A 17,497-nucleotide genomic window follows, 5' to 3' on the forward strand; every position below is an offset into this window, starting at 1 on the left:
ATAGTTTCTCTTGGGCTATCAATCTACCTTGAAGATGAGAGTGATGTTTGCTCTCGAAAGCTTGGAAATCCTTCCAGAACTCACCTGGTCAATAGCCGAAGAGAATCTATTCCTCAGCTTCATCAAACACTTGGTGGTGGTTGATGTCATGAAGAGAAGCAAGTTTTCCTCACAAACATAACCTCAAAAGTGCTTAGTTTCAATGCTATAAGCACTTCAAATCTATTCTAAATGTATGCAACAGAACAAATGATATCATCAATCTAACTTCCAGGTGCATGTGGCAGGGTTGCTAGCATCCATTATTAGCTAAGACAATGTCGGAAACAACAATGTAGGATTCCTTTAAATTAGGCACACACAAGAGATGCACTCGTAGATGTACGCAGGTAAAACAGCGATAGGTAAAACAGCGATAGCTAAAAATCAGGCGAGACTAGGCCGGCTCGGTAGCTCAGTGGTAGAGCAATGGCACGGTATTTTTTGCTGAAAAATTCAACAATGTAGGAATCTTAACATGGTCATAACTAAATGAATGATGATACGTCCGAAGTTCAAAGAACATTGTAAAGCTTGTTTCAAGGTCACTTTATGGTAAGATAAGTTAATCAATAAAATTTAAAAAAAATCAATTATTAGAACTACAGCAGAATAAAAGAGGAAAATTATTTCATTTGGAGGTTAGTGTAATGTTCAAAAGTCAACCAAGAACTTCTACCACGTACTGAAAGGAATTAATGGTTCCAGAAAAGAGTCAGCAAATTCCTTGAACTTTGCAGGCTGAATTTCCCCCTAAGCATAGAAAATATTCCTTGATTGAAGTGGGGTAAAATTATTATAATTTATGGGAATGATTCTGCATTGTTGTCTATTTATGATTTGAAATCTTATAAAGCCAGAAAGTTTTGTCGTTTATTCGCTTGTTTGGTGTAACAAGTTGAAGATTCATTCATGGATCGATTTAGTTTATTTTGCATTGCTTTTCTTTTGGATGATTGCATGGGTGGGGATGAATGAGGATACGATTGGATGAAAGAAGGTACAAACACATATGGACGACACAACACAATTTCTACGCAGGATTATTCTGACTGCAGGTCCAGGCGCGTACTATGTGGAAGAGAAGTTGACATTTTTATGTATTTAGATAGGGTCGCCCCTTATACCCTGTAATGACGAGTAAAAGAGTCTCCCCAAGAATATAACAACTAACATGAGCAGTAATAATATTGTCATTATTACTACTTCAGTGACTACCCTCTTAAGAAAAATGTCCTTCAATCCCCATGTGACATTGTCATTATTTGTAATTTTAACAATGATATGCATGTATGAAGAAACTGAAAAATTACTTTTGTTTGTGGTAGATGCACTTGAGTGCAAGCGGGCTGTGAAGTGGCTGTGTGATTACATTGTGTACCAATGCTCGAGGCCACCCCCGGCTCACTCCAAGGACCTGCACTCCACTATAGTTGCTGCGTTCCAGTGTGCTGCAACGTGGCTGGTCACCCACCCTTACCTTCTGCAAGATAAGGATTGCTTGACTACTGTGCTCGAAGTGGTGGAACTGGGAATTTCAGGAACCAAGTCACAGGTAACTTTTCAAATTACTGTTGCTTTTTGTCATGAACTTGTCTGCACTTCAACTATGGAGAAGTTATGGAATTTTGAAAATACATTTAATTTTTTTTAAAAAAATGGAAAAATGGAAGTAATTTTGTGTGTAATAAGAAAAAAAGCCCGTGTTGTAACAGCCAGTGAGGGCAGACCTTCCTACAGACTGCCAGCCTTACTTCCACCTGCTGAGGTGGAAGATCATCCAACTTTGTAGGTTTCCATGACCAGATTATGTTACTCATTCATAGCTGCCAAATTTCCTCACGATGGTGGGTTGCCACCGGTCCCATCCACTGCCAAAAATCTCGGCAGAAAAGTTGTTCCACTTCACCCAGGAGACTCGAACCTGCATGCATCCCATAGACAGCCCAAAGCATGACACCTTACTCTGCATGACCACGGTGTGGTACGCTTTTTGTATGTACGTGGATTAAAACAGGAAAACTATCGACATGCCATCAAATGTGATAAACATTGACAGCAGACAGGCACATCACATTTGGCTTCTAGTACTGAAGCAACTAAAACCCAGTGTTAGTGGCAAACTCAGCATGTGGACATACTGCATCAGTGAACCTAGTGGCATGCAGGGAAGCAATGTGAACTGGAAACCAGCCAAGCAGTGTGGATAGCGGCAGGGTCCACCAAGTTGTGCAGAAAACATCAGTATTTTGCTTCTGCATGTTTAATATTCTACCACAACTTTCATTCCCCAAACATGAATTCAGTGGTTATGTTCAAGAAAGTGTTACTTAAAAAATATTCAAGAAGCTGCTTCACAGGATAAAGGGGCAGACTCCAACCCATTCGGTGTGACTTCACATCAAGAAATAGGAAAACACTAAGTTGCTGACCAAGGCAGTTTATAATTAATTGACTAATGGGTCAACAACTGTCAGGAGGTGATATGTTTAATTCCTTTGTAGAAATCTTCCTAGATAAGGACTGTCAACTTGATTTATTGTTGTGTAGCTAGTGACCCTGCTATGTATATGTAATCTTTCTGTGTGTAGTATATTTCATCATTTTAGTTTAGTTCTTCGTCTGAGGAAGACCCTGATACAGGGTTGAAACGTTACCCGTTAAGTTTTTTTTATCTTAATAAACTGCCTTGGTCAGCAACTTAGTGTTTTTAATATGGAAGCAAGGCTTAATTATATTACAACAAGAAACATACAACATTGTATGACCATGACATTCATATCATGCCTCTGAAGCAGCCTTTGATATTTCATTTTTGCTTTGTTTTTTGTTTCTTTATGTATGTATATATACTAGGGCTGAGCCAATACACTGATTCCCACTGACACTATTGCCAATACTTTGGCATTAAAACTATTTAAAGCAGTAGAGGATATTTATCAGAACTACATCATATCAAACTAGCAGAGTTTTGCTTTAAAATGTGTATAATTTAACATGAGATAATAATCTAACCCAAAAATCCATTCCTGACCATGATGTTATTGCAAAAATTGTAAGAATTGTGCGTTTGACATGGTTTCCAAAATCTTTACATTCCACAAAATTGTCCCACGTAATTTTTTTGGATTCTGCAACACACACACAGACCCTGGAAAGGCATCAACCAGCATCAGCGATTAAATTATAACTAGGAACCAAATTTTTATGCACTAAAAAACTTGAAATATGCATGCATCTATGCAGAAAAAAATTGCAAAATATGTATTACCTTATGCACACAACATTTTCACTGAGAGTGGAGAAACTGATTCAACACAACTTTTTAACTAACAAATAAAACGTTCAAATTACATTACGTACATGTAATTTTAATGAAAAGACTCCAAAAAGAAAAAGGACTACAAAGCATGCAGTAGAGGAACTTTTACTAGTTAGGAAGAGGATGTGAGATGCTCACGTTCAATTTTCCAAGGCTTCAGATTCTCTTCTGTTGCAGTTTACAATTAGGAGATGTTGTAGGTTTTCCAGCGTCAGTCGTCTTCTTTTGTCTTGTAAGATGTCCTTGTAGCTGGAGAAACATCTTTCTGCCTCACAGGAACTTACCGATGCATGTTGAAAAGCAGCAATTTGCTCCACTGATAAGGACTTTGTCGCTAAGGGTCCACTGTGTATACCAGCTAAAATTTTTTTCATTTTTTATACCCTGGGTTTTTTGAAACTATCCTGTGCACTTTTCCCTTCACTGTTTCTCCAACTTTTCCAGAAACCGAATTTAGTTTAGAGATGGTAGTTTTGAAAACGTTCAGCAAATCACTTAGTGAAGAACTTCTTTTTTTGAGAGAGGTAATGCCCGATGGAAGATGAGAAAAATGAGCTGAAAAGATTACCTTCTATGTCTGCATGCTTTAATACTTCTTGAGCAATCGGAATCGATTCTGCACTATGGGGATCAAATGTACTAACAATATCCCTAACAGTTTCTAAATGTTCAGTATAATAAATGACAGCATTGAGCCATGGGAAAATGTCACGTTGGCGCCAGGATTAAAATTTGCACACAAATATTTAGAAAAATGTAAAATAAAATAGTTTTATGAGGGAAATATGCAGTATCTTCCAAAATATTATGCCTGTTAACAAAACAACTAAAATATGCATTTATAAAAGGTAGGGAATGATTTGATTCGAACATTGAACGAAGTGTGCATACTTTTTGGTTGCAATAAAAAAATATACATTTGCATGAAAATCCGGTCCCTAATTATAACCCAATACTTTTACCAATACCACTTGCATTGGCTGAAATCAAGAGATTGCATTGATATCAGCTCATTCCTAATATTTTTTTCCTGTTAGTTGTGAACTGCATGCACAGCCTTGATGCTAGAACAGATTTTTGGGAATCTCTTTTCTGTCACCATTGTATATACTATTTATATGACACACTTAATCCAGTATTATTTGATTGTTTAGAAAGAAATTAAGCTTAATGCTGAAAACAATTACATGGCCAACAAAAATAACACCTCTTCTTTTTTCAGGGTAAACCAGGTGAGCCTATTAAAATGAAGGAGGAAAAGGAATTGAAGCCTGCGTCCATGAGAGTGAGGGATGCTGCCGAGGCTCTTCTCACAGTCATTTTGGAACAGGTGAGAGAGTTTATTATTAGGAATTTTCAGACTGAAGCGACAAGCAACATGCAACAGACAGCATGAGCCCCTACAGTATGTAGAAAAGAAATTCACTCCACATGTGTGGCCAACAGACCAAGAAAACTACAAAACAGCGTAGTTTGAGTGACACACATGCGACAAGCATAAGATTTATTTGTAAGCGAGATGCAATGCTTGCCTCCTGTTGTATGTTATTTGTTGTTTCAGTCTGAAACTTACCTTAGAGATGAATGTTTGTGGTGAGTAGGAAATCAAGATTTCAATACAAAACAAATTGAATTTTAATGTTAATATGTCAACTAAAATCTCAAATTTGATGTGGAAACTTTGCACTTATTACACAAAATAAAAATTTCTATCTGAATAGGCATATTCATAATATTCACCCTCTGTCATCTCTATGAAATAAAAGGATAATTATGCCATATATGCGGTGACGGCAATGAGGGGGCATGGGGGCAACTGTCCCCCACTTTTTTGCCACTTATTCTCCCGCACTCACTATGCTAAACCTTGTGTATCAATTGAAACTAAACTGTCCTTGCCCCCCTCCCCCCAGTTTTGGAACCCAATTGCCACCACTGCACATATATCTTTGGCCATAAGTTATTTCATATAGCTAGTTCAGTTGAATTAGTTCCCTCAAATGCAGAGAGATGAGAGTAGTGATCTCATGTCCGAGGATGTTCAAATAAAGAGAGGTTGTAGTATACCTGAAATAAACTACAAACTTGCACAGAGATCTAAGGTGTGGAAATTGAGGCAATATCAAAAGACCCAGGTTTGTTTTCTGGTTGAATGACAGTTTTTACGTAAGTTCTCAGTAAGTTACATCAGAAATCAATGACGAAGAGAATATTAATTAAGTATTAGTTTTCAGCAGTGAATAATAAAGTGATGAATTTTGATGTACTTGTTAATTACTATTTACCTTCCCTCTAGGTGGGCTACTTCCCCTCTCCGTGTGGGGCAGAGAGTCTATCCTCATTGCTGGACGAGGTTGCCTTGCTGCGACATTGCAATTCGTGGCCTGGAGGGGAAATCACGAGAGAGGCAGCCGTGGAGCATTTCCGCTACTTTGTGGTAGAGAACTCTACGATGCTTGCTTTGTTGGAGGAACCACTTGGAAATGATCAAGGTAAAATTATACAAATTATTCACTATTTAAAATAAGGACCACTTTCCTCCTTCATATAGATGATGACATTTTCTATACTTCTTGTTTGCTTCATTACACCAATTGAGTCAACAGAGGAAACCTGTTGTATGAGTCACATATTGTGCTGAGTCAGATCCAAGATTGCTGATTATTTATTTGTGACAGGACGTATGGTCTCACAGTTTCCATCGTCCCTGTTTCCTCAGTGTTACCCCCACACCCCCTATACGCCTTCATGGCGTGGTGCTAAGCACAAGGGGAGCACTTTACCTTCACTTTTTACCTGTTTATAATCATATTTTTGTTTTTTGTCACCAGGTAGTGCATTTATTGTACGAGGGTGTATCAAAAAGTTTTGCCTGTTGAGGTATAATTTGTTCAATAATGGAAAGATTGAAACAATGAACATATATATAGTTTGTCTGTATCCTCTACTCAGAGTTACCCTTCCACACAGTTGCCATCACGTTCCATGCATTTGTGCCAACGTTTTATCCAGCCCTCATAACCAGTTTGGAAAAATTCCACAAAACATTCCCTGCCCCACTGTTCAGAGCTGTTTATGGTATCCCAAACTCTCAATCATTGCATGTGCTTACCCATAGGACATGTGCACTGCATCAGACGTTTCCTGGATGGTGATGCGTCTATCCTCTCGAATGAGCTCGTCATCCCTGTGGCGGTTTCGTCGGCCAACGACGTTGATGGCCTGCCGCTCCTTGTCATGTCCACACTTTCGGTTTCTCCCACTTTGAACTTAACTACTTAAGTCTGAGCTAAGTCTGTGCTTTGTGGTATGAGATTCGAGGAGGTTAAAACAGCTCTGAACAGTGGAGCAGGGAGTGTTCTGTGGAATTTTTCCAAACTGGTTTTGAGGGCTGGATAAAACGCTAGCACAAATGCATCGAACGTGATGACAACTGTGTGGAAGGGTAACTCTGAGTAGAGAACACTACAGGCAAACTATATGTATCTTCATTGTTTCAATCTTTCCATTATTAAACAAATTATACATCAACAGGCAAAACTTTTTGATACCTCATAGTATATTTTCTTGACTGTGGGTTTTCACAGTCAATACGGCCGTGAAATACAGATTTCCAAATTCATTATCATGTAGTTAATTGTTTTCAAAATTCAAACTCCTTTAATATCTCATTCTAATTTATTATTAAGAGCCACGCTGGTCTGGTTGGTAAGGTCTGATTGCCACGTGGGAAACCTGGGTTCGATTCTTGGGGTAAGTGATCTAAGATCGGAATTTTTCCTGCTTTGTCCTTGCATAAAGTGGCTCTGGGGCTCATTCAGCCTCAAATCAATGGGTACCTGGGCTACCAGGGGGGGGGGGTACAAATGGCCAGAATATGGTGCTGATCCCATCACCTCCAAAGTTTCCAAGATCGAGAATGTGTGGGGCCCTTCTCCCACTTCCTCTACATGTGCCTTCATAGCATGGTGCTATACCTACCTTTATTGCCCCTATACAGGGTGTTTCTAAAGGTCGTTTACAACGCTTGGGAGGTGATTCCTCACACGAAAACAAGCAAAAAGTCTAAGTTCCATTTTTACGACTGAGGCTTCGTTTCCGAGATAGGAGCCTCGCAAAAGGTGACAAAGTGATCATCACACCTAACTGGGACGAATATTATAACAGATAAAGAGGCGGTTCCAAGGGAATCATAAAGGAATCGTATGTGCTCAGTCCGGAAGTCACTATGAAAAGTTCACTGCACGCATGCGCAATGGAGTCCTCAAAGGAATTGGGGATTTCCAGCAAGACCAATACATGGAAGGGGTATGTAACGAAGCAAGAAGGACCGTGACAATGAGAAATGAGTTCAAGACAACACATCCCGACCTCAAACATCAAAACATGAGCACTGAACACAAAATCCGAAAAGTTGAGCACGGTTGCATACCCCAGTTACACGCGAGGAATGAACGAATCATGTCATGTGGCATACGAGAGACACATTACTCCACCAGGAGGAGGGAAAGAAAAACACAATATCAGATGATTGCGACAACGTGTATTTTTACACGCGACAACTACGTAATATCCCCCCACACACATACACAACAAACAACAAATGCTACAATATCTTACGCACAGACAGTCCGTGTCACTGTACACCAACTGAAGATGTCACTTTCACCACACAAAGTGGTGGGGAGCAATACCAAGAGTGTTCTCACTGAGATTTGCCGAGGGCAATAATCACAGACGGTTTTCAAAATGTCTGCCATTTACTTCTACGCAGAGATGACAGCGACGAATCAAGGATTGTCGAGTACGAGCAAACAAGCCAGGTGTATCTGCTACCGTCGCGGCGGCGACGTTGATGCGAGCAACGAGGTCCTCAGCTGATGTGACAGGTGTGTCATATACGAGTGTTTTCATTTCTCCCCAGAAGAAAAAATCGAGAGGGTTGAGATCTGGCGACCTCGGTGGCCAAGGCACAGGCTCATCCCTACCAATGAACCTATTTCGAAACACGTCATGCAGGAAATGTCGTACATTACAATCGAAATGAGCTCGTGCACCATCGTGTTGGTACCACATTTCTTGCCGCAGTGCCAAAGGTACGGTCACCAACAGTTCAGACAGAACCTCACTAAGAAATGCATGATACGTGCGACCATTCAGGCGAACAGGGAGAATGTATGGTCCAATTAAATGATCATGTACTATCCCGCACCACACATTCACTGAAAACCTGTGCTGGGCCACAAAAAGTGCATGTGGGTTGTCAAAGTCCCATACATGACTGTTTCTACTATTGAAGACATCCATCCTGGTAAAAATGGCTTCATCTGTCCACAATACGTTTGCCCCGAAGTGAGGGTTTGTGTCAATATGATGCAATAACCATTGGCAAAACTCCATACGAGGGCGAAAGTCACGAGGTAACAGTTCTTGTACTTTCTGCAATTTAAAAGGGTGCATTCCTTCCTCTGACAACACTCGCCAAACATTCACATGAGACGTGTTTCGTGCCCGAGCGAGCACTCGCGTACTGGTGCCAGGATGTTCTGCGACCGCTGTTAACACATCTTCTGCAAACTGATGTGTGCGTACACTTCGGGGTCTTCCAACTTCTTGCCGTGGTGGTAACACTGGCCCTGTTTCACGCAGTCGACTGTCCACTACCTGAAAGAAGGTGTGAGACGGTAAACGTCTATGTTTAAAGCGTTTTCCATAAAGACGCCTTGCCTCACGGCTATTACCACGTGCCTCCCCATACATGAGATGCATGTCTGCTAGCTGCTGGGTGTTATACGCAGCCATCTGTGTAATAGGGAGCTGGAACTGCAAAGTATTGTTTTTGTTTAACACTGGCACACTGCACAAATTGGCCGTATCACCGTACGAACACCACAGACCAATTGTTGCGATACTTGACTTGCCCACTCCACCACGTCAACTTCTCTCAATACAACATACTAGTACTCTTCAATGCGTATGACAACCTAGAGCGAACTGCTGATCATATCCCAGCACCTGCAACACGACTGGAACGACTGCCGGAGAGAACCAACCCTTCGAGCTCCTCTCGCGGGAGCAGCAGTCATAAAGGTCAAACGTAGACTACGAGAGCCAGATTTGCCTGTGCAGCGCTTCCAAAACTGGTCTCTTTTACGTCACAATGATCGCGTGCTAACACTTTTGGTATTGCTCCCCACCCCCTTTGTGTGGTGAAAGTGACATCTTCAGTTGGTGTACAGTGACACGCGTAAGACATTGTAGCATTTGTTGTTTGTTGTGTGTGTGTCGGGGGAGGATATTACGTAGTTGTACGTGTAAAAATACACGTTGTCGCAATCATCTGATATTGTGTTTTTCTTTCCCTCCTCCTGGTGGAGTAATGTGTCTCTCGTATACCACATGACATGATTCGTTCATTCCTCGCGTGTAACTGGGGTATGCAACCGTGCTCAACTTTTCGGATTTTGTGTTCGGTGCTCATGTTTTGATGTTTGAGGTCGGGATGTGTTGTCTTTAACGCATTTCTCATTGTCACGGTCCTTCTTGCTGCGTTACATATCTTTTCCATGCATTGTTCTTGCTGGAAATCCCCAATTCCTTTGAGGACTCCATTGCGCATGCGTGCAGTGAACTTTTCATAGTGACTTCCGGACTGAGCACATACGATTCCTTTATGATTCCCTTGGAACCGCCTCTTTATCTGTTATAATATTCGTCCCAGTTAGGTGTGACGATCACTTTGTCACCTTTTGCGAGGCTCCTATCTCGGAAACGAAGCCTCAGTCGTAAAAATGGAACTTAGACTTTTTGCTTGTTTTCGTGTGAGGAATCACCTCCCAAGCGTTGTAAACGACCTTTAGAAACACCCTGTATATCTTCATGGCATGTTACAACAGTATCAGCTCTCAGCTCTAAGTAGATTACCTTTCAGTGTTATTAGTGCGTATAATTTTTTACACATTGTTCCATTATCAGATAATTAACAAATTACTTCAATTTCAGATCCTCAGCCTACGGTGACACTTCTTATCCGTGGACCTTTCGGGCGTCACGCGTGGACGATGCAACTGCGACATTTGCCTCGACATAAATCTTGCACCAAATACCATGCTCCCAATCCAGGACGGCCCATTCCCATGGGGGAAGTTGGTATAAAGCATGAAGTTAAACCAAGATACTTTCCAGAAAGTGTGGACCGGATACCCACTTGCAAAGCGTATGCATTTAACTTTTACTCTTCATGTTCAATTAGTTTTTGGTTTTTTTATTTCAGTTCAGTTTTACAATATGTAATCAGTTACATAGTGAAAACCCAATTATAAGTTCTCAGATTTTACATTTCCCCGCAGTATGCATTTAACCTTCATGGTCCTAATCGAGCAAAATGATGTAAAGTTTGCACAGATTGTATATTTTCCTGAATTTTATGCCTTCGTCCCCCAATAAATGTTCAAGGATTTGTTTTAAGTCTGCTTTATGCACAGATAGGCTAATTGAAACTGGACCTACAGTTTAAAGTATAATCTGAACCAACTGTGTGCCTCCACCAGGTATAGAACCTGGGACCACTTGATTCGATGGCAATAGCATTACCCCTATGCCATCAGAGGCACCCCCTGAAAAATGTAAAATTGAAATTTCACTATATTCTTAATGTTTGGTTGATTGTTCTGTTTCTTTGATGATGTATAGGGTGTCCAAAAAATACCTTTACATCTTTGCACATTAATTACAAAAACCCTATATTATGTACATTCATAGTAATTGCTGAATAATATACTGTAAATATCAAAGTTTTAATTGACATTGCCGTTGTTGCTTCTTGTGCCCCAGTAACGTAGCAGGCTGCGTATTATGAAAAAGTGGTACCCGCAAGAGAGAGTACAGTTTGTTGCTTGGTTCATGGAAACATCATCTCTGATATGCAACCACAGATACATTTCTTGAGGTTGGGAGGATATTTCTGGTACCATTAGCAGGGTTTTCCCATACAAAGTCCGGAAATGTCACTGTGTTTGCATATCAGATGTTGTTTTGATGAACCAAGCAACAAACTGCACTTTCTCTTGCAGGTACCACTTTTTCATAATACACAGCCTGCTACGTCACTGGGGCACCAGAAGCAACAATGGCAATGCCAATTAAAACTTTGATATTTACAGTATATTATTCAGCAAATACCATAAACGTATATAATATAGGGTGTTCGTAATTAATGTGCAAAGTTGTAAAGATAATTTTTGGACACCTTGTAGATTTGTAATTGGACATCAGGAATTCTTGACATCCTTCTGAAAATATGTAAATCTAGGCTTTAGAATTGAAAATTTTTCGTGTGGAAGTTTTGAAATTTTGTAATTTTTGTTAAAGCATTATTGTTGTAGTATCACTCAATATTTCTAACTCTCATATAAGGGCAACATGTACCATTGATTATTGAAAAGGATTGAGAAAAAACCGAAAAAGTCCTGGAATATCAGCCAGGTCAGTCCCAAATATACTTCCGAGCTTTTAAGAGCTAACACCATCTTCAGGGATTGGAACTCTTGAAAACTCGGGAACATATTTGGAACTGACCTGTCTGATATCCCGAGAAGACCTCATCATCATTCACTGCCAGGAAAGCTTCAAGAATTATTGAGAAAGTAAACGTGCTTCAAGAGTAATATCAATTAATTGTTCAAATTACCACCGTGGTAGCATGGGCAGCTGGAAGAGAATTCTGATATTTATACCTACTTTCTGTAATATGTTGATGCTTCTCTAACACTTACGGATTGATGATTTTTCTTTCCAGAGACAGGTCTATACCTCCTCTAGAGTCTACTTTCGATGACGATAAGTCTGTTCAGGAGCATAGCAAACTGACAAAGTTGATTGAGCAGCAAATAATAATGGAGGATACCATCATAAAAGAGTCGCAGACTGATTCCAACCCTTTCCCTGACCCTGATTCGGAATGCATGCCTCCGCAGGTCTGCCAGGATTTTCAGACAGCACGGCTGTTCCTTTCACATTTTGGATTCCTCTCATTTGAATCTCTCAAGGTTTGATTAATAATATGTAATACATTTAAGGCTACCACATTTTTCAGTTAGCACATGCACACTTCCATCGGTGTGACTAAACATATACACTATGTTGCCATTCGTCACCGGACACCCCATACCAGTACGTTAATCCGGTTGCAGCACCACATCAGTATCGTGTAGAGCCACCTTTCGCCCCAATGACGTCCACAACCCTTCGAGGAAGACTTTCCACCAATTTGCGATATGTGTCGACGGGAATCTTGCCCCATTCCTTCTGCAAAGCTGCAAATAGCTCAGTGGTGTTTTTTGGGTGGCTCTCAAGCGGTGCTCCAACTCGTCCCAAAGGTGTTCAATGGTGTTGATATCTGGACTTTGGGCTGGCCAATCAAGTTTTTGTACACCCATGTCCTCGAACCACGTGTTGATAATGCCTGACGTATGACATGGAGCATTGTCGTGCTGAAACAGGTATGGGCCAATACCAAATTGTTCCCACAATGTTGGTAGCGCAGAATTGTCCGGAACTTTTTGGTACGCATCGGCATTCATGTTTGCCCGAACTAAAACAAGAGGACCAAGACCATACCACAAAAAGTAGAACCACACCACTATGCCACCTCTGCCGAATTTCACTTTGGGTACGATACAGTCCTGTAAACAGCCTTCACTGGGCATATACCACACCCACACACGTCCATCGGACCGCCACATCTGGTAGCGCGATTCATCACTCCATAGGACGGATTTCCATTGTTCGAGAGTCCAATGGCAGCATTCCTCGCACCACTGTAACCGACGGGTCACATTGCGGCCTGTGATATGCGGCTTGTGAACTGCTGCACGACCATGAAAACCTAGTGCGACGATCTTCCAGTGGACAGTACGATCACTTGCAGCACTACTGGAAGCCGATCGAAACTCCTGTGCCACCATCTGTAACGACGCCTTCCGGTTTGACTTCACCACACGTTTCAAGCATCGACAGTCACGATGTGTTAATATTTTCGGTTTACTGGATCTGGGTCGGCATGTCATAATCCCCTCTCGCTTTCACTTTACGATAACATCACTCACTGTAGACCGGGGTATATGAAATTTGTTGGAAATCTCACGGGTCGAATACCCAAACCTGTGGGCTCCAATGATCATCCCTCTTTCCGCCTCACTCAGTTCGCGTCGTCTGTCCATATTGACTGCTGTAGCTGGTATGAGTGTATTCTCAACCTGCAACATCTTTTATAGGTTGTATGACGTGTACAGATGTTCCCGAGCACTTTTTGAGGGGTGTCCGGTGACAAATGGCAACATAGTGTATGCACTGTAGAAAAACCAACTGCAAATTTGGACATTTGCTTTAAAAAAAATAAAAGAATGGAGATTATATGTTTATATCCAAAAAAATCATAACAAAATGGTAGAATATTGAACTAAATTATAAAATATTTATAGATAGATCAGTAAGTTATTGGTAATATTACTAATAAAGCGATACTCTGATTATGCTGTATGAGGCTATAATGATAGGGTATCAATTAGTCTCACCCATCCCTAGTTTTAAGTCTACTTTATGCTGACCTCCAGTTTTAAAATTAGATCTTAACCACTATATTAATGCATGAATGGATTCGTTTATTTTATTTCGCTGTTCTGTCACTTTTGGCTAATCCCGAGGATGAGGATGATTGATGATGATATGATGAAATTGACGAAGGGACACTCACAAAGAATACCCATGCCCAGGCCAGGATTAGAACCCAAGAGCCCTGACTATATTAATTATCATGAAATATGTTCCAATTAAGGAATTCAATTCACACCATTTTTATAATTTTAAAAATCTAACATTATGACCATGTCACTGCACACAATCAACCAATAGTTCCTTAGTGTAGAATTATTTACACATAACAGAAAAGATCCTAATATCTCAATACACAGTCATCATTATAATTATATTTTTCAGGAATCTCTGAACAGCCCTGTTCCCCCACTTACTGCTTTGGATATAAGTCAGACGGGGTTCTGCCAGGATTTAGAAGCTCTTGATAACATCAGTTCAAGAACATGTGATACTGTACACATATTTTATGTGAGGTCTGGACAGAAGACAGTTGAAGAAATTATGTGTAACGTGGTGAGAAATTCTGCATTTTTCCAATGTTTGTATTAATAGTCTAACTCTGACGCATATGGACATTGCATAGGAGTCATCTTATTACATTATTGGGGTTATATGAAGCCAGATTTATTTAAAAGTCTTAATTATTATGTAGTTAATTTAACCAAGGCTCAGACTCATGTTATAGGAGTCATCTTATTACATTATTGGGGTTATATGAAACCAGATTTATTTAAAAGTCTTAATTATTATGTAGTTAATTTAACCAAGGCTCAGACTCATGTTTAAGTGTTATAAAAATGATGATAAAGGTAAGTAGTGATACCTTTGCGTTGATATCAATGGTATCGAATAGTATCAGTTTTAATTTAATACCAATGCAGGTTGATATTTTTTCTGAGAATACCAAAAAACTTAATTGTGTAGACCAAATACCGTATTGGCCCGAATATAAGCTGCCCTTGAATATAAGCGAAAAGAAAAATAAGATGATACCGGAATATAAGCCGAGGGAAGGAAAGAAAATTGGTCCCTTGAAAGATCTTCTCGTTGAAAGTGCCTTTTTCAGTTTCGGCTCAGCAGCAACCCAACGTCGCACGTTAGATTCGTCAAGTCCATATTTCATTCCAGCCTCTCTGTTGCTTGTGGCTTTAGCATAACGAACAACTGCATCGTAACCATGCCTTATTCCCAGGCTTGATGATGCTTTCTTCTTGTAATGTGGCGGTTGCGAACGTAAGGAAAGCAATCAAAATTTCTGGAAAGCGCGTAAAGAGTCCGGGATCAATTTAATAGACGTACGCTAAAAAACAAAAGAACCAATCAGTTACAAAAGTCGCGGTGTTTTGAGGCCTTTGACAAGTGTTTAGCACTGTCTCCTCAGTCTCTTATGAGAACCAAACTTAATGTCGAAGATGCCCGAAAATATGGGATCCATCAAAAGACACCAAGCAAAAATACATTCAAGATTACTGGGAAAATTCACACTAGATTGACGAACCAACATATATATATATATATATATATATATGTCTGCGTGTCCGTCTCCGAACCATCAGTTGCACTACAAACCAATTAGTTTACAAATTCAGATATTGCATTTTTTTTTACGTTTGTTTGGAGTAAAGGGTCAAAACATAGATCAATATTCGATTGAGACACTAGGTCTGAATTTATTACGCTAATCACTCAACGAAGCTCGATTAACGTTTCAATCAAACAACATATACATGGAACAATTATTAACAACCCTTCCCATTTAACTCTCACAATGAACTTTCAAATAGATTCAACAATTATCTCTTTTTTACCTTGAGATTTTATACATTAAATCGTGAGAGAGTGAACAAAAATTCAATCGTCAAAATATGTCGGCATTCATAACATCTAAAATTTAACAAGGTCATTCTTCAACAGTACATTAATGTTCGCTCTTTTATTTCTTTGCAACCAATTCCTCCTTTTAACTTTGGTGCTCCCGTTTATTTTATCCATTTTATGTGCCAACCATTCATTATCTTAATTGTATTCTCCCTTCCCTGAAATAATTTACTAAAATACGCTAGTGTACGCCTTGCTTGTTCAACATTTAAAGTTTAAACGCCGCCTTTGCATTCCCTTATTACGAAGCGTGGCGACGACTCATTTTTGACCAACAATATATCGTTATTTGTCTGGTAATTCAAAGGTTTCGCCGTTCGTACCCTCTTCCGCTCAATATCCAAACTCGTGATTCGTTTCAGAAAAATACGTGTACCCAGCACACTTCACTTTTCACAATATGTCAAAGAAGAGGGGGTTGATAAAGTACATACCTCAATCACCAGGATAAAACTCGTCCCGCTGGTCAATCGAACTCCGACACCATGGAATCAAATAGGGTTTTGGCCTCCTTCTCGCTCGGTCATCATACTCCCACGTAGTTTCTGGATACCTCGCTCAAACTTCCTTCCCTGTCAAAATCCTATCTGGGACCAAATGGTCCTAACGGCGAATGGTACCTTGAAGAATACGGCAATCGAGCTGTCCTAAGGTCGGGCGAAATTCTCTTCTTCCACTTTCACTTCTTCACAAAAATGCAGTTCTTCCATGTCTTACTCCAAGAGACGTAATAAAAAAAACGAGGCAGTTTGCGTAGTGGTCCGAATATAGAGAGAGTCCAATACTCCAGCGTGTAATCAACGGCGAAAATGGAGAAGTCTCGTCCCGCGAGTTCCTGTTCCGTTCTAAACACGCGTCATACTCTCTCTGCCTCTCTTTTCCTCCAAGGCTCGCTGGCTGGTTTCGTGAGTGCCAGCTGGATCGGAACTACTGAGCTTGCACGCTTGTAATCGCAGCACTGAACAAATAACAGTGGAGACCTCTAGCGGTAACTCGCACAACCAATAACCACAAGACAGACGCAAGGCGTACCGACGAAGGAGGAAATGTGAGGCTTTTCTACGCGTACTTTAAACGTAATACTTTTTATTACGACTCGCGCAGAAAAACGTCACATTCTCCACACGATCGTTCATATTGGCAACAAACCTGTAGATCCACTTCAGTAGAAATTAATACCTGTATAAACTTAGAGAAGAACGAACACAATCTTAATAAAATCAAAGAGTACGTTATCAAGAATGCCGACAGTTTTTACAATGCTCAGTTAGAAACAACAATGCTATTATTGGATAACATTATGGTATCTACAATGCAGCCAGTTATTTCAAATGAGAAATCAGCACATTTTTAACAGCATATGATTTGACGAAATGTCATAATTTTTTTAAATTTGCGAATATAAGACGCATCCTCATTTTTCACAATTGAAATTTGGATAAAATGTTCAGCTTATATTCGGGCTAATACGGTATTTTGAATTATGCAAATCCACAATTTTGCTTCTATTTTAATCTTGTGTGAAAAAAGTGGATCTGACAACATCCATGAATATTCCAAAGTAAAATTTTGATATATTGAGGATATCCCTCTTACATCAATCTA

The 17,497-nt window shown here is 40.0% G+C and overlaps 1 protein-coding gene across 8 annotated transcripts in view; it reads left to right on the forward strand.

The window, feature by feature from the left end:
* Positions 1 to 17,497, forward strand: part of LOC145989681 (ral GTPase-activating protein subunit beta) — a 112,606-nt gene that overhangs the window by 82,093 nt on the left and 13,016 nt on the right. For all 8 annotated transcript variants that reach the window (XM_083124895.1, XM_083124896.1, XM_083124899.1 and 5 more), the window contains 6 exons: positions 1,368 to 1,594; positions 4,584 to 4,691; positions 5,658 to 5,853; positions 10,364 to 10,577; positions 12,159 to 12,408; positions 14,357 to 14,527. In XM_083124895.1, the coding sequence (XP_082981021.1) occupies positions 1,368 to 1,594; positions 4,584 to 4,691; positions 5,658 to 5,853; positions 10,364 to 10,577; positions 12,159 to 12,408; positions 14,357 to 14,527 (1,166 nt within the window). The remainder of the gene's footprint in view (positions 1 to 1,367; positions 1,595 to 4,583; positions 4,692 to 5,657; positions 5,854 to 10,363; positions 10,578 to 12,158; positions 12,409 to 14,356; positions 14,528 to 17,497) is intronic.

The sequence above is a fragment of the Lepisma saccharinum genome, chromosome 7 (genome assembly GCF_977018435.1).
Source record: "Lepisma saccharinum chromosome 7, izLepSacc3.1, whole genome shotgun sequence".
Classification (NCBI taxonomy): domain Eukaryota; kingdom Metazoa; phylum Arthropoda; class Insecta; order Zygentoma; family Lepismatidae; genus Lepisma; species Lepisma saccharinum.